Source organism: Rhinolophus sinicus, chromosome 10 (assembly GCF_057876585.1).
Source record: "Rhinolophus sinicus isolate RSI-liver-muscle chromosome 10, RSI-T2T, whole genome shotgun sequence".
Taxonomy (NCBI): domain Eukaryota; kingdom Metazoa; phylum Chordata; class Mammalia; order Chiroptera; family Rhinolophidae; genus Rhinolophus; species Rhinolophus sinicus.
The window spans coordinates 5,443,102-5,467,643 of NC_142510.1; the positions used below are offsets into that span (position 1 = coordinate 5,443,102).

General features: G+C 46.2%; 1 protein-coding gene across 2 annotated transcripts in view; it reads right to left on the bottom strand.

Moving 5' to 3' along the window:
• The window catches only part of BMERB1 (bMERB domain containing 1), a 95,810-nt gene that overhangs the window by 26,882 nt on the left and 44,386 nt on the right, over window positions 1–24,542 (bottom strand). For both annotated transcript variants that reach the window (XM_088801231.1, XM_019710393.3), the window contains exons 2-3: window positions 18,371–18,494; window positions 4,687–4,760 (exon numbers count right to left, since the gene is read on the bottom strand). In XM_088801231.1, the coding sequence (XP_088657357.1) occupies window positions 4,687–4,760; window positions 18,371–18,494 (198 nt within the window). The remainder of the gene's footprint in view (window positions 1–4,686; window positions 4,761–18,370; window positions 18,495–24,542) is intronic.

Below are 24,542 nucleotides of genomic sequence, written 5' to 3' on the forward strand. Positions count from 1 at the left end.
GCCAGGTTACGAACCAGTTACTTACCCATGTCTCCATGCCATCTGCTTATGTGTGTCACATACCTTTCCTGCCAGCACCTCCCACCTGCCTGCAGGCCCCACCCACCTACCTCCAGGCCCCACTCCCCTGCTCATAGGCACGACCTACCTGTCCACAGGCTCCACCCACCTACCTACAGGCTTCACCACTTGCTTAGTGACGTGGGCCTTTTCTTGCCAACATCACCCACCTATTTGCCACTGAGTACCACCAGCTTACCAACTTTACTCATTGCTTTCTGGCATCACACATGTGAGTTCTAACATCTCCACGTGCTTGCCAGTGTGACCCTCCAATGTGCTTCTTATCTCCAGGACACCTCCTTCCCCAGGTCACCAGTACCTTTCCCTGGATGGTGCTGAGGCCTCCCACCCAGTCTCCCTGGCTTGTAGCCCCTGTTACAACTGTGAGCCCTCCCTGTGGAACCAGACGGTCCTGGCTTGATGCCCCAGCTTCTCTCCTTCCTAGTTGTGTGACTCTGGGCACAAATGATTAAATGCCCTGCACATTAAATATTTACTGAACCAGGTACAAAAGAAACAAATACTGATTTGATGAATGGAAAGCAAATCTCACAACGTAAGTGTGCAGATGGTAAGTGCTTAATAAATTGAAGGCTACATTTATATTCTCATGAGCTTTCCATTCTCACTTAATCTAGGTTTTTCACCCTTGACACTAACGATACTTGCGCTGGGTAACTCTTTATTGTGTGTCCTGTGCACTGTAGGATGTTTAGCAGCGTCCCTGGTCTCTACCCACTCTTTGCTAGTAGTATGTCCTTCCCATTATGACAACCAAAACTGTCCTCAGATTGTCCGATGTCCTCTGGGGGGGCAAAAATCGCTCCTGATCGCGAATCACTAATTTAAACCTTCCCGATAACCCTATGAGGGAGATACTATTTCTGTGCCCAAAGGGAAGGGACAGCAAGCTCCAAGCATCCCCAGTGCTAGGGCGGGAGGTGGGGGGTTGGCGGCATCTTGGTTTGTCCTTGAGAAGCCCTCAAGGCAGGGAGGACTCAGGTGCTTTCACAGGCACCCACCATCAGGGAGCTGGTGAATTATTTTCTGACCTTGGCTGGCAAAACGTGATTTTCTTGGCCGCTCCGTGCTCTCTTTCCTTAACACTTTTATTGATGTGTTGCTGGAGCATCATTTTCCCTGTAAATTCCGCTAAGTCCATCTGGAAACCTGGCAGTAATCCAGGGAATACACAGAGAGACTCTTAACAAGGAATCAGGGGCGAAGGTGGGGGGAGGTGAGTAGGACTGCACGAGAGGAAAGAAGGCGTGCAAGAGTGGTTGGGATGACCCAGTTTCCTGGGGGAAGCAATGGGACGGGCAGTAGAGCTGGGGTTCTGCGGGACCTTGGCAACCTGTGTTTCTTGGCTGGACAGGTAATGGCATTTGGGGAGGAACCCATTCTTCACGTGGGCCTGTCCCCACGCTGCAAATTTTAGCATCCCTGGCTTCTAACCATTAAGTATCAGTGTTGATCTCTTTATTTAAACTTTTGGTATTTTGTTCATTGTGGATTTTTGGCATGAATTTTGATATATTAATAGTGCATTAAAACATTATTTGCCTGGTTACTGAATTTTTTTGTGCTCCAGCTGAGCGCCTTGTTCTTCTCACCCGAGTCCCGGTCCTGTCAGCCTGGCCACCGTGACTATGTCAACCAAAGATCCCCCCACTCCCACCCACTTCCACACATGCTCTAGAGGCTGCAACGACCCCGAGTGGAGCCCCTCTGGCCTGAGGTGGCCTTGGCTACCCAGTGGCTACACTCTCATGTCTCCTTTGCCTCGGTTTCTCCCACAAGTCCTGCCAACGCATGTTGGGCCCATCAGAGTCTCCGGTGACGTTGAAAACTGGGACAGAGGCCCTGAGAGTTGGGGTCTTGTGTGGGAAGATCATGGAGAGGAGATGGAGTGGCCTTCCTTGGTTCATGTGTTACAGGACAAAATGGAACATGGAATATGCACCCGAGAGAGACAGGGGGAGAGGGAGAGAGAGAGTCAAAGAACGTTCCAACAGCTTTCCTTTTCTTTTTTGTGAGTTGGGCAGAGCTTCTCGCCTGTATTGGGTTTCATGTCTACTCTATTTGGAGATTGTATCTTTGCAGATGTCGTTAGTTAAGATGAGGTCATACTCATTAGGATGGGCCCTTGATGTAATGACTGGTGTCCTTAGAAGAAGAGAAGAGGACACACGGAGACACAGAGAGAAGAAGGTCATGACGAAGCCTTGAAGAAGCATCTCCAAGCCAAGGAACATCAAGGACGACGAGAGGCCCCCAGAAGCTGGCAGAGGCAAGGAAGGGCCCTCGTCCAGAGGCCGACCTTGATCTCCGACTCTGGCCTCCAGAACTGTGAGAACACATTTCTGTTGTTTGAACCACTGAGTTTGTGGGTTTGCTATGGCGGCCCTAGGAAACTAACACAAAGCCCTGGGGCTAGGAGTCCCCGCTGTTCTTCCAGTACCTGCCCATTCTGTGCTTACAGCAGCTTGGCTGGGTTTTGTACCCTCCAACCCAACTATTCCTGGTGGGACGGGCTATAAAATAGTGTTGAACTGGCCTGGTGACCGTGGCTGCTCATCACAGTCCCATGACAAGCTTTTATAAATGACCAATGCCAGCAGCCCACACGGATCGAATTGGAATTTCTAGGCAGTGGTGTCTAGACTTGGCTTTCTTTCCCCCATTTTAAAAACTGTTTTATGTTTGACCTTTTACTTTCTGCAGTAACAATCTTTTTGAGACATAATTTACGTACCATACAACTCACCATTTCAAAGTGTTAGTCACAGAGTTATGTAACCATCACCACAATCCATTTTAGAACATTTTAATCACCTCCAAAAGAAACCCCATGCCCCTGAGCTGTCACCGCCTTCCAATCAGGACTGTCCACGGGCTCACATCCTCCCAGGGCCCACGCAGCGCCTGGCACCTAGTACATGCTCGCTGAAGCGACGGTATCTGAAAGTTCTGCTACCACTGCACACACCACTGTCCGAACAAGAATCCTATGCTTTATATTTGCGATCTCATGTTATGTCACGGCATAGTCACAACAACTATGGATGGGTGACCTCATTTCACAAACAAGGGATTTAAGGCGCAGAGAAATTACGTTGTTCCGTGAAGGTCATCTAGCTGGTCGTCCTGGATTCAAATGCGACTCACTGGACTCTAAAGTCGTGGTTCTTACACGGGAGCAATTTGTCCACCCCCACCCCCACCTCACCCCCCTCGCCCACCCCTTGGCCTGAGGCTATTTGGCAACCTCTGGAGGTATCTTTGGTTGTTGCAACTGGGAAGGAGGGGGGCTGCTACTGACCTGTGGTGTGCAAAGGCCAGGAATCACTCACGCTAATCGCTAATCCGACAGCACACAGAACAGCTCCCCCCACCTCCCCGTCCCAACAGAGAAGTATTGAGCCCCACATGTCCCTAGTGTCGTGGCAGTTAGAACAATGCCGTGTTCTAAAGCGCATTGTGCTGCACTTCTAGCTCAATAATAGACATCCACTGGGTGTCAGGCCATCTCTTTCTATGAACCTGTGAACGCCTTAGAGCAGGGAAGCATTTTCTGTTCATCACTGCGAGCCTGGCACCTACCAACAATGCAGCCTCTTGAGACAGACCTATTGAACTGACGGCAAAACCCTCCAAGGAAATGACAGTGGGGGGAGGGTGCTTATCTGGCCTGTGTTGTTCTTTGCCAAGGCCAAGGCAAGGTTCTTGAAACAGGCTTGTGTTTGTTAATTTGATAAACCTTCCTCTTAGTACCTGCCAGGCCCTCAAGGAGCACTGGAGTCTAGATGAGTATACGAGTCAACAGGCAATTATTTGACACGTACTTTGATAAGAGTAACCGCCGGGAGGGCACCTAACCCAGCCTTCAAGGGCAGGGGAGGCTTTCTTGGGAGTAGGGGCCAAATAAGCTATGACCTGAAGGATGAGTAGACATTAATTTGGTTATTAATAATAATAATAATAGCAGCACTGATTTATTAAGCACTTACTACAGGATTGTGCTAAGCGCTTTACACATTTTTTCCCTCCGTCAATCCCACAACAGCCCCATGAGGTAGATACCACTATTGTCCCAGTTTACAGATGAAGAAATTGAGTTTTAGTGAAGCAACTTGCCCAAGGTCATGTCATTAATAAGTGACAGACCTAGGTTTAACTCCAGAGTCAGAGCTTGTAACCAGCGAACTCTCTCTGTTCTCAAGCAGGATAATGGTAGTGACAATTGCTAATATGTACTGAACGGTCACATTGGACCAGATACCAAATTAAGCATGTGGCTTGCATTGTTTCATTTACCACAATGAGACTGATGCCCAATGAGTTAGGTACTGTTACTACCCTGTTTTCAGAGGACAAGAGACTGAGTCTCAGAGAGAGAAAGTGATTGTCCGAGGTCAAGGAGGTGGCCAGAATTAGGACTTGAACCTGGGTCTGCCTGACACACAGCTGTGTTTGAATCACTCACTCAGGGAAGCCTGCCTTGCAACAACGAGGCCGTGCTAGGAGAGGAGGAGAATCTCTCTCCCAGCCCTAAGTGGTACAGACGGACAGGCTGGGGGCTCTGAGCAGCTGCGTAACTGAGGTGGAGTCACAAATGGTTACCTGGGATGGCGACCAAGTTCTGCAGCTCCTGCTTCAGGTCCATGATGTCATTGCAGAGTTGGATGTCATCCATCCTGGGGAGACAGGACACCGCCCGACAGCGGGTTACATGGGCAGAACATTGTACACCCTGACCACCAGCCCCATTTCAACAAAGAGGATTTGTGGGAGGGAGTTGACCTTGGTAAAGGCCACTCAGGCTCTTTGTAGACGTTTTTCCCCCCAAAGAAGAAAAACAAGTCACTGCGAATAGTAACACCTGGCTAGTGACCCTCCCAGTCTTCAGGAGCCTGGCTTTGCTGGCTAGTATGAGCGAGCTCACACTGCAGCTTCAGTGTTTTGTCGTTTCGTTGTTAAAAATTTTTAAACAGTATAGAAATTCACAGCACAGACAGAGAAAATCTCCCTCTGTCCTTTAGAGAGAACCATTGTCAACAGCTTAGTATATATTCCTCCAGAGTTTAAAAAAGTGTTTATGCTTATACTATCATACATCTCGTCGGTGCCATTATTCAAAAACGTTTTGCAATTTTTTGAACTTGATATATCTTGGGCATCTTTCCACGTCAGCATATGCAAATCTCCTCATATTTAATGGCTGTATACTATTCCATTATGTTGATATACAGTGATGTATTTAACCACTCCCCTATTCCTAGACATTTGGGTGGTTTCCTGATACAATTCTAGGATAAATTCCTAAAAATAAACAAATTTGTAGAAAAATAAATTCCTAGAAATGCAATTGCTGGGTCAAGTAACATGAACATTGCATTTGAATAGGAATTTTCAAATTACCCTCCAGAGGGATTGTGCTCGGTATTCCCACCAAACGTGTGAAAGGTTGGATGCTCACTCCTATAATCTCGGTAATTGGGGTGCACGTACAATTTTGTGCTACGTATTACAGTTTTGTATGTGTTTGCTACAATATTACCTCATCTTACTGTAAACAATATTTGCAATGGCTGCCTGGAATTTCACCAAGTAGATTTTTCAAGGCTCTTTTCATTATGTCCTTCTCTCGATTACTTAGGTGGGTTTGTTAGGTTGTTTGTGCTATTTTCGTCACTGTAGGATGAACATGAGTTCACGAAAGGTTTTTTCTTTCTGTTGGATTATTCGGGGTGGGGGCTATAGATTCTCAGAAGAGGAACCACTGAGTACAAAGGGCTCAGCATGTCTACAACCATTGAGACATATTATCAAATTGCTTCTCCATGGGGCGGGTGTATATGCCTTAGTTCTGCATATCTTTTATTGAGCATTTACTATGTCTGCCACCGTCAGAGGTTCTAGGAATGCAGAAGCCTCCCCTGCCTTCATGAGCTGAAATCTAGGCAGGGGAGGCAGAGGGTAGGGAGCAGGCAGCCCTGTGCTGTGTGCATACATAGTAGGTCCATAGGAAAGGCTACTTCCGTCCACCCCTCTGCCCTGGGGAAGGAGGTGAGCAGCTGGGCTGTCAGCTGGCAGACACTCCTGCACAATCTTAGCCAACATTCCTGCATCAAAGAATGAGGCTCACTTTCGTGGGCTATTTCAATTTCCTCAAACCTAATGGCACGAAATAAATGATGAATGTGTACATCTGTGTAGTGTTCTTGCATTAATGAGTTTCAACGCTTTCCCTGGGGAAGAAGTGTTGAGGCATTTCCAGGGAGCCTGTGAGCTCAGTCGTCTCTCAGCATCAGGCCGGGGACCAAGGGACCAAAGAGGTGCCTCCTGCTGGCTCAGGTGACACACCCCTGAAAGGGACGCCTTTGTCAAGCGTCACTGAAGGCCATGCTGCTACTTTTCTCCCTGTGGCACGATTATGGTGTGTGCGTTACCTGGCTTCTCCCTTGGTTGTGAGCTGACTCTCATTCCTGGCTGTGACATTGTTCCCAAAAGAATGTCACCTCCCTCAAGCACGGATTCTTCTCCTCTCTGCTGGGGTGTTTTCTAGATTGTCTCTATTTTGATTCATCTTAGAAAGAAAATTACCAACAATCAAAAACTCATCAAGCTGAACACTTGGGGTTTCTGCCCTTTTTCTGTGTGTATGATATATGTCAATTAAAAAGTTACCTTTAAAAAATTACCAGCAGTATTGTTTAGTGTTGTTTTAGACCTTAAAGGGTACTTTTGGTCTTTATAAATATTCTATAAATATGGGCTCCCTGTAAAAAGGTCAAACAATACAGAAGTATAATCGTAGCTGGCATTTATTAATGTTTTTGTACCATCAGCACCAGGCTCTGGGCCAAGCATTTTACACAAATCAGCTCAATTAACTCTCACAGCAACGCTGGGAGGTGAGCACATTATTCTCATCCCTCGGAGGGTGTCAGAAACTTGCTCAGGTCAGAGTACGTGACAGGAACGTGAACCCAGGCAGTCTGATCTCTCAGCTGGGGATCTGAAAGTCCCAAATGGTGGTTGGAGTTCAGGGAATACAGAGATCAGAGTAGTTTGGGGGAAGGCTTCTCAGCTTCATGTGCCACTGACAGGAGGGGCCCAGTCTGAACCGTCAGGGAGGAGGATACCAGGCACGCGAGCAGAGAGGGCAGCTCAGTCAAATACTGACTGTAAAAAGGGGTGTGGTGACCCTGGGCATGTGCCAGTGAAGAGTCCACCCAAACAGGACATGTTGGTGATACACATACAGGTCTGGGTTATGAAGGACTTAACCTGGGAGCCATCTTAGGTTCTAGAGTGAGAGCATGGCATGGAAACGTGTCTATGACAGCCAGTGCGGCAGACATGATGTGAGCATCCTGTGTGCACCAAGGAGAAAGAGCATCCTCAGTCCGAACTTCTGTTTAAAGAGCTCAAAGGACTTCCTGGAAGATGGGTTTGCTCATGAATTTTCAGTGGGACTGATCAATTATGGGCCAAATCTGGCCCACTGCCTGCTTTGGTATATGACCCATGAGGTAAGACTGGTTTTTGCTTTCTTAAATGGTTGAGGGGAAAAAAAATCAAAAGAAAGAGAACATTTCCGGACACATTAAAATTATACGAAATTCAAAAGTTCAAGGTCTATAAATAATGTTTTACTGGAACACAGCCATGCCCATTCATTTACGTATTATCTCTGGCTGCTTTCGAGCTACAACAGCAGAGTTGAGTAATTGTGACAAGAGACCGTATGGCCTGCAAAGTCTAAACATTTTACCAGCCGGCTCTTCGTACAAAAATTATGTTGGGTCCTGAGCTTCAGAAAGAACCATGGAAAGTAATCCGAGCCTAACCAAGCTTCTGGAGTTGGAAGACCTCTCACTTTCTATGGATGAAGAAATCAACTCCCAGAGAGGAGAGTACTGATCATTGATCTGCTGACTCATCCAATGAATGAATCATTCAGAAAACACTGATTGAGAGCCAAGTGTGTGCTGGGCTTCCTGACTCAATTTTCACTTCCAAGAGACACGACCAGGCCACTACCAAGGCCACATGGCGAGACAACAGGGCTCCCCCCGGCCCCGCTGCTTTCACTGAGGGTGCAGAACCCACACTGCCTTCTTCTCTGTGCTCCTGCAGAGAGTCTGGGCTGCGCCCAGGGCATATGAGGTTGGCCAACAGATTTCCTGCGGGCACCTGCTAATGCGATCTGGCAGTTTCTGCGACAGAATTTGTCCTTCGCATCCTTCACTTCGCTGATGGAAATACTAAGTTTTGTGACTTCACTTCTTAGTTTCTACTTGTACCCCACGATTGCTTGCCAAGTTAGTGCCTAGACTGATACATACAGGTTGTCCCCTTGGATGGCTCAGCGAGCTGGAGGGGAGAGGGCTTCTGGCCCTGGGCTTCCCTACTCCTAGCCCTGGGCCCGTGGCTGAGTGGCCTGCAGAGAATTAAAGATGTGAATGAAAACTAGGCTCCAACCAGGTGAGAGAGACGGAGAAGGGGAGAAAGAAGGAGGAGGAGGAGGAGGAGGAGGAGGGACAGGGGGAGGAAAGAGAAGGGAACGGAAGGGAAAAGGAAGAAAGGGGAAGGGAAGAGAAAACAACATGAATGCCCAATAACGGGGCATTGGTTATGTGTGATTTCCCAACTATACAAGGAAGAACTCAATAACCATTAAAAAATTATTGCTGGCCAGCTTGCACTATCTTCTCAAAAGTCCCCTTGAGAAAGTACAGCCAACACAGACGGGGTGAGATTAAGACACTAACGTGACAGGGTTGCCAGGTTTATCAAACAGTAACGCAGGACGTGCAGTTATATATGCGTGTCAGATAAACATCCAGTCATTTTTAGCATAAGGGTACCCCCTGCGATATTTGGAACATTGCACTAAAAAATGATCTGTTGTTTATCTGAAATTCAGAGCTCACTGTGTGTCCTGTGTTTTCTCTGGCAACATTATAAGACGAGGGAGGCCAGACTTTCAAACTCAGCCTCATTTTCTAAGCAGTCATTAGCCCAGGGAGCCTCTTCTGTGCTGGGGGAGGAGGGACATCTTCTGCAGGCGGAGCGGTTAGAAAAATGGCCAGTCTCCTAGCCGTGCCCCTCTCCATTCCCACTGGAGAGCCGTCTGTTGCCAAGTTTCTAGGCATGTGGGAGTTTGAAAAGACTGCAATGAAATGCCTCACAGAGAATTAATAAAAACGGCCAGTGGAGTGATGGGAGTAGAAAATAGGGACAATTTGGGAAAATATGTTCAAGGGGCTTGAAAACATTTAAACTTCAGTGATACCATTTCCAGGATTTCATCCTAAGGAGATAATTAAGGGGCCCGTAACGATTTAGCGATGACTATGTGTAATACAGCCTAGTGCAATATAGCAAACAACTGGAAGCAATCTAAATGTCCAACAATAACAGAGGGTTTGCTCAAATAAATCATGGTACGTACACATTACGGAATCCTACACACACATTAAAAATGATGCTTAGAAGAGATGTTATTGATATAAGAGGGAAAAAAACCACATTTTAAAAAACTGGTTAAGAAATACTGATCCAATTTTGCAAAGTACATATGCATAGGAAAAAGACAGCAAGACTCCACTCAAAATATTACAACTCTTATTGTGAAGGAATTTTTATTTCCTTCATTTGCTTCTCTGCACAATTCTTTTTTTTTTTTTTACAATATGTATGTATTATCTGGATAATCTTTTTCAGTTTTTTGTTTTAAATGACCACGGCCGCCTCTTTCCGCAGAGGAGAACGCGGCCAGTCTTGAGTCACCGTGACCGTAGGAGAACCCTCTCTGTGGCTTGTTTTGTCAGCCTCATCTCTAGATGGAGAGCTCACATGTGGCCTAGCAGCCCATCTGCATGTTTGTGAGTCCTGACCTGCGTCCTTCAAGCCTTAGCTTCCTTCAACTCCCTCTTCCACCCCAGCACTCCTTTGTCTCAGACTAATTCTATGTGGCCTTCAAGACAACCCCAGCATCCCCTTCTGGAACCTTCCTGATGCTCCCAGGGTGGATCAGCTCCTCCTCTTCCTCCTGCTGTCATAGCGCCCTGTCTCTCCACATCTCCGCCTCCTAATAATCACCAGGCACTTGTGTTTCTCCCTGTATAGACTGCGTACCCTTTAAAGGACTCTGTCTCTTCCCTCTGTGCTTCTAGCACATCACCGTGCCTGACACATCACAGTAAGCACACGAGGAAGAGAGGAAGGCAAGCTGGCAGTTGGACATGGGGTACACACAGCCCTGGATTTTTATTGAAACAAGGCCTCAAGACTATAAGCGCAGGTGGAAAATTTTCAAATCCCATGACAAAGACCCCATAAGGGCAACAGAATCTATAAAAGGCAGTGAGTCACCCTCGGAGAAATCCAATTAAACATTGTAATTCAAGTGATTCTGCTATCAATACAGTTTCTATTCTGAGCTCTGTCAGCATCTGGGTCTTCCTGTGCCTTTCATTCTCCAATACCTGCTGAGTTCCTGCAGGTGCTATGTCTCCTCTCCCAAACCTTCCCTCCTCGTTCCTACATTCATCTCTCTCGTGCTGATACTAACAAAAGCTGCCACTCATCTGAGCACAGGACGTAGCGCTATCTCATTTATTTCTCACAATCTATAAGGCAGGTATCATCATTCCTAACTTTATAGAAGGTTAAGTAAATCATCCAAGACCACACAGCTGGCAAGGAATGAAGGCAAGATTTGAAAGAAGACAGTCCGAATCCAGAGCCCTGACAATTGCCACGACAACAAACTGGCTAGAGATGCCACCCAGAGGTACCAAGTTGTCCCCATCTGCCCCAGTACTCCCGTCCTTGTAGTCAGAGCCTTTTAAAATGCTTTCAACCTGTGGCAGTTCCAAGGAGTGGGCTTTCTTGGGGAAAGGGTTCAGCCTCATCCCATAATTTCCATTAGTCGTCAAAACCACCTCAGTGTTTTAAAAATGTTTTTTGAGATGGGCAATTAGACTTTCCCCAATTTTGCGTACAGTACAAGTAAAGAAAAAAAGGTAGAAAACCAATCTCAGTAAAAACGGCAGGCCTGCTACTGCAAATGCAGCTTTCAGATAAATCACCATCCTTCCTTGTGACCAGATTCCTGGCAGAAAGCCCTTCCTATAGGGGAATTCTAAAACTGTCATTCCTTTCAACTGAACATCTAGCACCTATAAGAAAACAAAGCTTAGAAACACAATCTATAAGCCCCAAACCCCAGGAAAGGCTTCCCCACCCCTCTCTCCACCCATTCTAGCGAGCCTATGGATTGGGCCACCCAGGAGCTTAGCCCTGCTCCTACCAAGGCCCCAAGCATCAAGCATCCTTTTCTGAAGCCATGAGCTATCTATAATCTGTACCCACAATTCCTACTATACTCACTGCACCATGTACCACCACAAACGAGCACAAGCTCTTAACTACAAGGTTGCAGGTTCAATTCCCGCATGGGATGGTGGGCTGCGCCCCCTGCAACTAAAGATTGAAAACGGCAACTGGACTTGGGGCTGAGCTGCGCCCTCCACAACTAGACTGAAGGACAATGACTTGGAGCTGATGGGCCCTGCATATTCCCACTGTTCCCAAATATTTCCCAATGGAAAAAAAAAAAACTAAAAAAAAAAACAACAGAAAGAAACATATCTGCTTTTAATGATAGGCACATTAACACTTAAATCATCCTCATGTTTATTTACACCACTGATCAGTGGCCTCCTTTGTATGGGAGCAGGATCCTAAGGTTTGGTGAGCCACAAAGAAATAGCAAGAATCCTCTGCTGGATGACCCAAAGCCAGGGCAGCGTAGGGTTATAATTAGTGGTGCTGCTGGCAAATAATTTAACAACTGGCTGGGAGTGGAGAGAGGGTAGAAGCCTTGGTTTGTATCATTTGCTAAATTCCATGGTGTAAATACTCCCACCATGGCGGGTTTCAAGCTCCCAACGATTTAACAATGGGCTGGCAAGATTCCTGAAAATTTAACATCACTGGCTGGAATCAACAGGTGGGCAAATCTGGGGGTGCCTCTTCAACATTCTTTAAATATTTATTCAACATTAATTTAGAAAAGAAGCTGAGCACTGGGTGAGAAAAAGATTACCAGTGGTGATGGTGATGATGATGATGGTGATGGTAGTGATGATGATGATGATGATAATGATGGTGATGATGGTGATGGTGATGATGGTGATGGTGGTGATGATGGTGATGGTGGTGATGATGGTGATGGTGGTGGTGATGGTGGTGATGATGGTGATGGTGATGATGGTGATGGTGGTGATGATGGTGATGGTGGTGGTGATGATGGTGGTGATGATGGTGATGATGGTGATGGGAATGATGGTGGTGATGATGGTGATGATATGATGATGGTGATGATTTTAGCTACCATTTATTCAGAACTTACCATGTGCTAGGCATTAAGTGCTTTGTACAGATTATCTCAAAAAAAGAAAAATGCAGGTGTATAACATCTTTAAAATAATAATGATAACACTAAAAGTCAAGGCCCCAGGGCAGAGTTGAACTTGATGGTTGAGAGTCACTCCCCAGCTGCTCAGGGAGGAAGAGCATTTTCTGGGTTTTCTCTGGAGATGACTAAGCCACCCTGATCCCTACTCTCCCTCAAAGCACAGTGTTAGCAGTTAAAGGAGGGAAGGGCGCTTTGATTTGCTTACTTCCCAGAAAGAGCCACCCACTTTCACATGTGTTCTGTCTTTTTATCCCTTGCTACTATGCTGTCAGGGAAACATTGCCCCATAATACAGATGGGGAAAACTGAGGATGGGACAGGGCAAAAGATCTGCTCCAGGCCACACACGTTGGTATGAAGTATAACTGGGGTTCAAAACCAGTTGACAGACCCCATAACATGACAGTTGAGATCATGGGTCTGGACGCAGAATACTTGGGCTGTATCATTGTCTGCTATTTAATGGAACCTGTGCCACTCTGGGCAAGTTACCTCAGGTTCCTTATCTATAAAATGGGGGTGGACTGTATGCATTTATGGTTGTAGCGAGTATTAAGTGAATCAATGTGCATAAAACACTTAGATCCCTGCCTGGCAAAGCAAGTATTCGAGAAGTGCTTTTTACAACCGAGGCACTTTCTACCACCCCACCCTGAATCTCTGGCAGGTCCTAGGGCCTGAGCTCTTCACCGCACTTGGCACTTCTTAATAAAATGAAGTCACCGGCATCCAAGCCCAGGCTCTGGAAATATTAGAACTCGAGGACTCTGCTCCTGAAAGTGGTCCTTCACACGCCCACTGTCTGCTGCAGTTCTGACTCTTGCTGATTAAAAGCCACCGCTGCCCAGAGCAAGAGACAGAGGACACTCTCCCTTTTATGAAAATCCAGCAAGCGGGTATAAATTGAAGACAACCACCCCTCAGCACCGTTGAGAGGCCGAGGATACCTAGTTATCTGAAACCCAGATAGGCAGGAGGAGCAGGATGGGCCAGGATGCACAGACAGACGGTGCAGGAGAGCTGAGGCGGGCAGCGGCAGGCGGAGTTAGGAAAAGCTAATGGTGTGATTCAGTGCTGGAATTAGGATGAGCAATGTTGGCAGCCCCCAAAGGACAGGATGGGGAGAGGCACAGAGATGGGGCAGCAGCAGGAGGGACCAGGGGGTGGGTGTCGGGGAGGGTCAAGGACGGAACAAAGCAGGCATCAAGCTTTATCTCCTGGGCAGTTTCGTGAGACTCAGGGGTTTAGTGACTCGTTCAAATGAAGCTCATAAAATGGCCACACTTCAAGAGGGAGATCTCTAAACACCACTTAGCAACTTGGAAACCAGAGGACAAGCTAAGGGAAGACAACGAGAGAAGATGCACTGGGCATGTGGAGTGGAGACACGTGGCCACCAGGGACACTCACAGCCCCTCTCTGAACCTGACCTCGTGGGCCTCATGCAGGGCAGGTACTCAGCCTTCCGACACGAAGCACATTTATAAGTTATGTGTAAGTTATGCAGTAATGCGTGTGAAGGGCTTGGCCCAGAGCCGGGCTGCACGAAGGGCTCCATAAATGTGGACTGCGGTGCTCCCTGAGCACCCTTATAGGAACAGGACACTACAGCAAATGCCCAGCAGGCTGACTTGCAAACCTTAACTTTCCAAGTTGGAGCTTATCATTTTCGGCTCCAAATAAATCATTTATCTCCACAGAAAGGGTGTGGAAAAGTCCAAGGCCTGACTCAGTAGAGTCCTTTCCATTTCCACTGTGTTTAATTCAAGATGGCAGAACAAGACAAACCCAGGGTGGGACTGTGGGCCTCCAACCCGGAGTTCATCTTTGCATTCTAGAAGAGCTGGGCAAAGAGAAAAGGGGTCGTTGTGTTGGGAGCAAACACAATAAACTAGCTTAGGGATAAGGGCCCTGCATCTGGAACAGATTCCTCAGGTTCAAACCCTGGTTCTGCCTCAGAGCAGCTGGGGACCTCGAACTAGTTGTCTCGCCTTTCTAACATCAGCTTCCTCATCCATGAAGCAGAAGGAACAGAACCCACCCGTTCAGGATTCTTGTGATGACTTAATTAACTAAAATAAATGAGCCAACGCCCGCAATGCATTCAGCACGTGTGTGGCATATCAGTGCCCTTGGTAAACAGCAGTTCTTAGCATCTGTCATCTGCCCAAGGCAAGAGCCCAGATGAGCCCTGAGCCCACTTATGAGTTCACACTAGTTCCACGGTTACGCGTAAACACCCCTCCTCTACTTCCTCACCATCCTGGCAAGAGAACAGAGAGAACCAGCAGAGGCTCTGAGTCCCAGGGGAAAAGGCAAAAGAAGAAAAGGGAAACCCATGAAAGAATAATGCTAAACATTAAGAGTGTTGGGGCAGCAGCCATTACATTTGTTCTTAAAAGAGTCGACACAACAGGTGACAGTGAAAGTGAGAAGACACCCTCCACCATGAAATACGATCTGACTCACACAGTCTGCACGGGAGCTGCCGATGTTAACTTGATTACTTTGGAGCAGGTGTGACAAAACCAATCTCATCCCGGTTATTACAGCACCGATCACTGGGACAGTTTCAGTCAAGGGCTGTCACATTCCTGTCACTCAGAGCTGTCTACCTGAGCCAGCAAGTGCTTAGTGCGGTCTGAAATTCTGTTTCCCTCTTACTCTATGCCAAGGAGGTCTCTCTCTCTCTCTCTCTCTCTCTCTCTCTCTCTCTCTCTCTCGCGCGCGCGCGCGCGAAGGAAGTTGTTGGAGTAAGGATGGAGTGTGAAAGAATAATGTATTGCACATTCAATATGAATTGCCTAATAAGTGTCAGGCACTGTTCAGGATGCTGGGAAGATACAACCGTGAGGAAGACAGATAAGATTCCTGCCCTCACAGAGCTTACACTCTTTAAGGAATTATCTTCATAGACATGTTGAGTTTCCTTTCTTCTTTCCTTCCTTCCTTCCTCCCTCCTTCCCTCCTTTCTTCCCTCCCCACCACGCCTTCCTTTTTTCCTTCCTCCCCTCATTCACTCATTTAATAACTACTCAAGGCAGAGCACATCCTAGCTTGGCTACTTACTAGTTAATGCAACCTTGGGCAAATTTCTTAACCTCTAATTCCCTCTTCTCGAAAATGGAAACAAGAATAGGACCCACCTGAACAACAGACCTCCAGCTATGTGCGGGCCTGGCTCTGAGAAACAGCCAGGAAACTGAATTCAAGAACAGCCCGCGCACAGCCTGTTAGCCTGGGAGGCCAAGGATGCTGGATGAGGCTTTTGTTCAGGTCTGAATAGGCTGTGATCTGTCTCCATCCTGGCCATCCTGGAGCCCATCACCCACCTCTGAGATTGACGAGGGGGGTGCATCTCCAGGCAAAGCTACATTCTGTCCCGGGCTGGGCCCGGGGTAACTGTCATTGTCACCCACTGCTGTCTGAAGGCTACTAGTGAGACTCCGAGGGACCTGGCAGCGGGCCCCTGCCCTGGAGAATGTTTGAGCCCCACTCTATATCCTGACTACACTGACACCTTTCTGTGTCCTTTAGATAACTTGATTTATTCAAGTGTCTACTGTTGGCATTTTCCCCTAAGTGGTCGGAGTCATAGGCATGACGGGGAAATTCAGTGAGGTCACAAGTCAAGAGCTTAGCGAAGCGCTAGGCCCAGAGCTAGAGCTTACATGTTAGCTATTCTAGTCACTGAGCACCTGCTATATGCCAGGCGTGTGCCACATGCTGGGGACCGTGCATGCACGTGTGTGTGCGCACGTACACGCACATGATGCAAAGGTCAGTTGCCAAGAGACAGCCTTTGTTCCTGCAGCAGCAAAAGCCACCTCAGGCCCCTCGTGAGCGCCTGTAGGCTCGGGTACCTGAAAGCAGAATTCACGTTCTGTCTTCCTTCCTTTTAAAACACAGGGAGGGCACTGTAAATGCTCGTGATGTGTTTTTACTGTTACAAACAAGCTCTAGATGGGAACAGTGGCTTAGTTATAGGTTTAGAACTGAATATAACTACTATCTTCCTTGAGAAGGTAAAACGTCAAAACTGGAAACAGAAAAATAGAAAACAGATGCAAAAGCAAGACCCAGGTCCTAATCTCATCATCTTCTATAAGGAGGAAGCTAGTACATCCTGACTAATGTTTTATGTTAATAAACGGAAGAACGTCATAAAACTATCCACCAGAGTTAAAAAAAACCAATACTATTAACATAGGTCACTCTGATGAATTTGCACTGAAGACAGACTTTCAGTCTCCACATATACGGTATTATTCACGAACTATGACAATCCCAAACCTTCTCGCTGCCTCTGAGCTCTCAGTTATCCCCTATTTATCACCAAAACTTTGAAAGTTGGTTTCCCCTCACCCGACTCCATCCATACAGAGGAGTAGGATGGCACGGCCCAGATCCTGTACTTGGATCACCACTGTTGTCTGCTCATTTAAGCAGGGTGACTGTACCCATTACTTGAATTCAGTACCTGCCAATATGCAGGGGAGCCCCAAGTCTCGATGTCTAGGTCAGTGGTTTCCCCTGCACTTCACACTCAGACACAGAACCCCCTGCCACTCACCCCGACTTGGGTAACCCCTAAGCATCTCAAAGTCATGTCCAATCCTGGCAACCTCAGTTGTTGGAATCACCTGACCTAACAGAACACCTGGTCTGAGTTGATACTTCTCCCACACAACCAATCCTTCAAGTTCTTTTGAAAAACAAAAAACAAAACAAAGCAAACACCATGGGGAAGGAGGACTTGCTTCTGAACACTCATGTATTGGTTTATCTTATTCCCAGATGAATGAAAGGACATTTCTTATCTGTAAAGTGTGGATGTTCTAGAACTTTCCTCTAAGCGTCCCTGTGAGAAGAGATCATGCGTGTATGTGCATTTAGCACAGGGTGTGGCCAATGCAGAGAGCTGCATAAATGGCAGCTGTTAATATCACAGTCCATTTCAGAGGGTGAGAGAGAAGGTCATATAATGTAGCCGTGAGACTATGGGTTTTGAAAGCAGAGAGAGCTAGGTCTGAATCCTAACTCACCTATTTACTAGCTGGGAGGCCCTGTACAGGTTTACTTCTCTGAGCCTCAGTCTTGTCATCTGTAAAATGGGATAATCCCACAACCAGCCACTGTTGAGAGAAGTCAGTGATAGAACGGGTGAGAGGTACTTAGTGCATGCCTGGAAGGTGTGATGTTGCTGCTTTTTCAAATGGAGGTTGTGTCAGGAGCTTACAGGAAATGTAGGGACTTTTCCAGAAAAGCTGCCTTTTAACTCTCTGTTGTTTTATTTTTAGACTCTTGATGCTTATCTGCCAGCACTCAATTTTTAAAATTACAGTTTCTCTTGAATGACTACCTGCAATTCCTCAGGAGTGCTGTGCTTCGGGGGACAACGGATTTTCAAATCATGTGAATCTGAGGCTGCTCATGATCCCAGGCGAGATGTACTAGTATTTCCCCCGATTTTAAACATGAGGGAACTGAAGCTCAGAGAGCCTAAGTCACCTGCCCAAGCCCACTAATCGCAGGCCTGTCTGGACCTCGTGTGTGCCCTTAACGATGTCAGCTAGGGCGCCACCTCTGGCTTGTTTCTCTTTCTCTTGCTCCATTTCTCTTAACAGGTAACATAGAAAGAGCTTGGGCTTTGGAGTCAGACTGTCCTGAATTCAATCCCAACTTCCGGGTCTTGTTTAAAACACAAGATTATGATACCTACCTCTCTAGGCAACAGTGAGAATCAAATGGGACTTTTTTTCTCCCCCTGAACACCCCTTCCTTTTCTCAGCCGCTTCCCCAGACACTCACATAAACCTGAGCTCAGACTCCCGTCGGACCAAAACTTCCCGGAGACGCTGGATTTTCGCCATCTCCAGCTCGATCTCTTCCGGCATCATGGTTGTTTCTGCCATGGAGATGATGTCCAGCTGATCTGTGCAGGAGATACAGAACACAGATGTCAAGACCGCGAGGCCTCACAGGTTTGCAAGAATCCCCTTGTCCCAGGGAACAGACTTGAGCCAGCCACCTTCACACACGGCAAAGGCACACTGGTCTCAGGGTGCACTGCAAGCATGTGTTTGTGAGACAGGCCTTTGGAAACTGGACAACACATTTTCCATGGGGACCCTGTTACGATGGCAAGAGGAGGCTCAGGAGGGCTCATCAAAACCTGATCAAAGTTATGTCTGTGGCCTTGACAGTCTCTGCTTGGTCCCGGGTCCTGAATCTCTGCTCCCCTGACTGCAAACACTTTGCCCTGTCCCAGTCTCCAAGACCAAGTCCAACTTGAGGCAGAAGAAAGTTTTATAATAATTATTTTATAGCAATACTGTTAATTATTATCTTAAAGGAATACTAAGTAATGTAAGTTAATAGTAATATGAAATAATACAAGTCTATCATAGAGAATTCAGATAATACCAACAGTCAAAAAAGGACAAAATAAAAAGTCATCCATAAACACACTGCCCAGAGAGAACCACTATTTACATTTTGATGGACATTCTTCTGGCCTTATAGTTACAGAGTTACATATAGTCATATATAAAAAATATATAATCATGTATATCACCATATATATTATCATATATAAAGGCACTACATATATATATGCACATGTGTACGAGTATGTATATATGCATGTATATTAGTTCGTTTGGGCTACCACAACAAAATAAGAGAAGCTGGGAGGCTTAAATAACAGACACTTGTTTCCTAACAGTTCTGGAGGCTGAAAGTCCCAGACCAGGTCTGGAAGGGTCAGTTTCTGGTGAGGGCTCTCTTCCTGGTTTGTAGACGGCCACCTCTCACCAGGGGCTCTCATGGCCTCTTCTTTGTACACAGGCCGAGAGAGACAGCTCTCCGGTATCTCTTCTTATAAGAACACTAATCCTATAGGATCGGGGCCCCACCCTTCTAATCTCATTTAACCTCAGTGACTTCCTTTAAAGTCCTTATTTCCAAATCAGCCACACTGGGTGTCAGGGCTATAACATATGAATTTGGACATACACATGCAGTCCATAACAGTATACATGTATGTGTACATTTGTGTGTATACATATTACCACATACGTTGTCATTAACATTTTGATATACATTCTTCATATATATGGTAATTCATATAATTACATATATTATACTGTGGTATACATATATAGGGTAATACGTATGTTTTTATATGTATAGAATATATATAATACATACACAAGTATTTTTAATTGGTTATATTTTACATATATTGTAAATTTATGTATTCCCATGTTATTGCAGCATAACAATACAAATAGCCAAGATACAGAAATACAATAGCCAAGATACAGAAACAACCTAAATGACCATCAATAGATGAATGGATTTTTAAAATGTAGTATATATACACAGTGGAACATTATTCAGCCATGAGAAAGGAGGACATCCTTACATTTGTGACAACATGGATGGAACTTGAGCACATTATGTGAAGTGAGACAAGTCAGACAGAAAGACAAATGCTGTATGATATCACTTATATGTAGAATCCAAAAGAGTCAAACACATAAAAAGCAGAAATGGCTATGGGGGGGGATGGGGTCATGGATAAAACTGACGTTGTTTAAGGGCACAGACTTGTAACAAGTAGTAAATACTCACAGGTATTTTTCTTTAGAGACTGAAAAAATGTACATGAAAATATTAGTAGTTAAAATATGCATATACAGAGGGTTCCAAAAAAATGTATACACATTTTAAGAAACGAATAAAACTATTAAAATTGTAATACTCAACACATACCGATAACAAAAGATAAATACAAGTCACGTTTGACTTCTGCAATTACAAGAGGTGCTCAGAGTGGTTCCCATCAGCGTCTAGACACTTCTGATGATGGTGAACTACTGCTTGAGCAACGTCGACCAAAGTGTCCACTTGTATGTATTTTTTTGGCACCCCGGGTATATACACAATTATATACAAATTCACCATTATATACCCATAGGTCTGGTTTTTGTCATACTGTATAAAGTTAGGGTCTCACATTTTATTAGGTTGGTGCAAAAGTAATTGCAGCTTAAAATGTTAAAAATAATTGCAAAAACCGCAATTACTTTTGCACCAACCCTACTAGTACCTGCTCTTCTCACTTAACGTATCAGGAGCATTTTTGCTCCTCCTTGATGTTCTTCCCCCCGCAGCAGTGTGAAAGGCTGTGTAGCTTTCTATTTGTGGCTGTATTATGAATCATTTTATCAACCCCCAGATATTTAGGTTGTTTTCTATACCCCCCCCCACTATAAACGGCCCTGTGACGAGCATTCTCAAAGCTAAATCTCTGCGCGCATCTAAGAGGCTCCTTTAGGCCACGTTTCCAGAGGGAATGCTTGGGCTGTAAAGGATGCAATATTCTAAGGCCTTTCCCAGGTAAAGAAGGAGACGTAGGTTAGGGCCTACAGGTCCTTGCTCTACTCCGATGCCAGCATCACCTCACCTACATCTGCTGACTCCTTCCACCCCCAGCACCTCAGTTCTGGTACTTGGCATTTGTCTTTTCCCTTCCCTCCAGGCCAATGGTTTGGAAAGCTGCCTTCTCTGTACCTGTCTTCCTTCTATGACCTGGAGCCTTGGCCCAGCACACCTGCCCAGGTACTGTGATTTGCAGACTTCCTTTAATCAGCTCCTACCTGCTTGGATCTCAGAATAGCACCCAGAAGCCTGCATGACTGCTTTGTTATCTGTGGGAACCTCCTGACCACGAGTTGTTTGCTAGATGTCAGAGTTTTGGTAAATGGACATGCCCTTCAATCTCCTACCCACTAACACATCCATTACATAATCCAAAATTACCTGCTTCCCCTCCACCAATCAAAAGGCCTGGCTTGAGGATGGAGGGAAGGAGGAAGGAACAAGATGAAAATAGTAATATTAATTGAGCATTACGGTGTGCTGGGCTCCCACCAGGCTAGAGGACCAGCTTTGCTGAGCACCACCTCTGAGGGCAGGGCAATACAGGGTTGTGGCGAGCTGGGGGTGACCTGGGGGTGGGAGGTCGCGGGTGTTGTGGAGTCAAATGGCCTGGCTTTGAGTAGCAGCTCTGGCCCTTCACTGTGTGGCCTTGGAGAGTTAGTTAACCACGCGTGACTCAGTTTCCTCTTCTGTAAGTGTGTGATGAAGACAATTAATCACACCCCATGGACTGGCATTTTACCTCCATCCTTGGGGGAGGGTAGAGGCAGTGGCACTGTCAGGTGCTGAGATGAACACTTAGCTTTGACTTTGGGCAGAGAATGGGGCTGACATCTCTGTTGAAAAGTCTTGTTCATGGATGTTTTCCTTCCCCTGGAGAAAGGAGTGAAGCCTAGACCTCAGATCGGATGTGAATCCAAACCCCTGCCTGAATTTGTAAGTAAAGTTTTACTGGAACACTAGCCATGCTCATTCATTTATGGATTATTTATGGCCGCTTTTGTACAACAGCAGAGTTGAGTAGCTGCAACACAGACCACAATGGCCCACAAAACTGCAAATATTTACTACCTGGCCCTTTATAGAAAAAGTTCCCCAGCCCCTGCCCTAGATGGTCGATGCTATAATTTCCCCAGCGTAAAGGTGGAAAAAAAAAACCACCAGGCTTACCCATTAACAATAATAACTAACATTTACAGAGCATTTATCACATGCCAGGACTGGATTCTCAAAACAGCCCTGGATGGAAATTCTGGTAGCATCCCCACTTCACAGATGAGCAAGTTGAGGCTCAGGAAAAGGAGTAAGTGATGGGGCTGAGATTTAACACCAGATCTGTCCTACTCGAAAGCCCTTGTTGTAATCAATCATGTTCATTTTAAACGTATCTCCCCACTTAAGATGTACTATCATCATCTTAGCAGTAGAGAGAACTGAGTATACTCTATTATGATAGGTACATGGAGAGCAGTAGCTGTTCTCAAGCATTAGCAGGCGTGGTGATTATCTGGGGAGCTGGTTAAAAAGGCAAATTCTCTGTCTCTACCCACAGGGACCTCCATGAATGAGGTCTTCAGACCAGACTCTGAGAAACGCTGGTCCTGGACGTGAAGAAAGGAATATCATACACAGTGGGTTTATTTTTAGTGTGAATTCATGTGATGGAACTAGCGTGAGGGCAACTGTCTTGACAATAATTTCCTGGAAGGCAGGCATCCAATAGCTGCCAAAGAATATGTCTACGAGGAGGGCAAATCCTGGAAGCTGACAGACTGCGTTTCGGGCTGGAGAGAAGACAGTCTCCGTGAGGCTTTACCAGGCTGCTGTGTAGACAGAGTGAACACTAAGGCACAGAAATCCCCAGGGCTCCAACCGCCATTGCTGTCACTGAGCTTCCAGGAGTTGAGTCACTTCTGGGGGAAGAGGCAGTTAAATCTATCTTTTTATCCCCAAATGCCATGTCAGGGAGAAGCATGCCTCGTGAGCACCACAGCAAAATCAAACGAGAGCTGAGCACCGGGCCGGACGGGGACACGCCAGCAGGCTTAGTCATTTATCTTGAAATTTAAAACTACCCAGGGACAACGGCAGTGATGTGAATGAGGGCCGGCAACCTCCTAGGAACCTGTAATTTCAATATAAGTGAGAAGGGCGACCAGAGAGAAGGAGGCCTTCCCTGATCTGTCTGCCACAACCATGGCCACAGTTGGCATTTGAGCCCAGGGTCCCCTGGAGAGCCCCTGCTTTGGTTTCTGCTTCATAACTTTGTACCCCTGGTATACGCTCTACAGCTCACTCATACTGAGCATTTCCTGTGAGCCAAGCACTGTCTCAGCACACTCCTCAATACCGTGGCTGGTAGGTGTTATCATTATCACTCACCCTTTATAGATGGAGCTCGGAGAGATCATAGTGATTGGCCAAGATCACTCAACCAATGAGTGGCAGCGCTGGGACTTAGACCCAAGTCTGCCTGATTCCGAAGCTCGCGCTATAGGTCAAAGGGCTACGGAACAGTGTTTCCAAAACCTGTCACTGCACAGAATTCACCACAGATTCACGCATCTGCTGCTATGAACTGGAGGTTTGTGTCCCCCCACCTCAGATGCGTATGTTGAAATCCTATGCCCCAGTGGGATGGTATTAGGAGGTGGGGTTATCGAGAGGTAATTAGGCTTTGATGATGTCATGAGGGTGGGGCCCCCATGATGAAGAGACTTACTGCCTCTCTTTGCTCTCCACCATGTGAGGACACAACAAGAAAGGGGCCATCTGCAAACCAGGAAGAGGGGCCTCATCAAACACTGGGTCTGCCGGCACCTTGACCTTGGACTTCCAGCCTCCAGAACTGAGAAAGCAATGCCTATTGCTTAAGCCCCTCAGGCTGTGGTATTTTGTTACGGCAGCTCAAGCAGACCGAGACATTATACTATGAGCTACTCAATATGTCTTCACATTGACTTTTAAAACAAAATTCAAATAAAAACCTTAAAGGAAATTTCATATCACCTCCATAAATAATACGTTACTATCACTTGGCACAATTAGAAAATAGCCATAAAAATAAATTCAACGGAAACAGAGTGATATTATCAAACTCTGGCTAAATGCGGCAGCCTGCTCGAGGCTCATTTTGAAGCCTAATTTTTCTTTCTTAACAAGGTGGATTAGCAAGTACTAGAAAGTTAGCAAGTACTAGGGAGGAATTTAAGACAAACCATGAAAGAAGAGGCTTTTCTTCTTTGGTAAAGATAAAGGTTGATAATTGGGGAAAAAGGAGAGAAAACAGAATTCCAGGCCTTTGGGTTAGAAGGCTTTTCGAGGTGCTTTGGTTCAGCCTCATACGCATGGGGGGCAGGATGTGGAATGACAAGACAGGATGCAGTCCTGAGGCCCCTGGACAAACAGCAGAGGACCCAAACTCTTGAGTTATCGTTGGAAATTAAATGAGAACTCAGGCCTGAAGGGTAATTCTCAACCACTTGTCAAGTTTTTCACCCAAAGATGGATCATCCATTTTTGAGTCATTATTTCC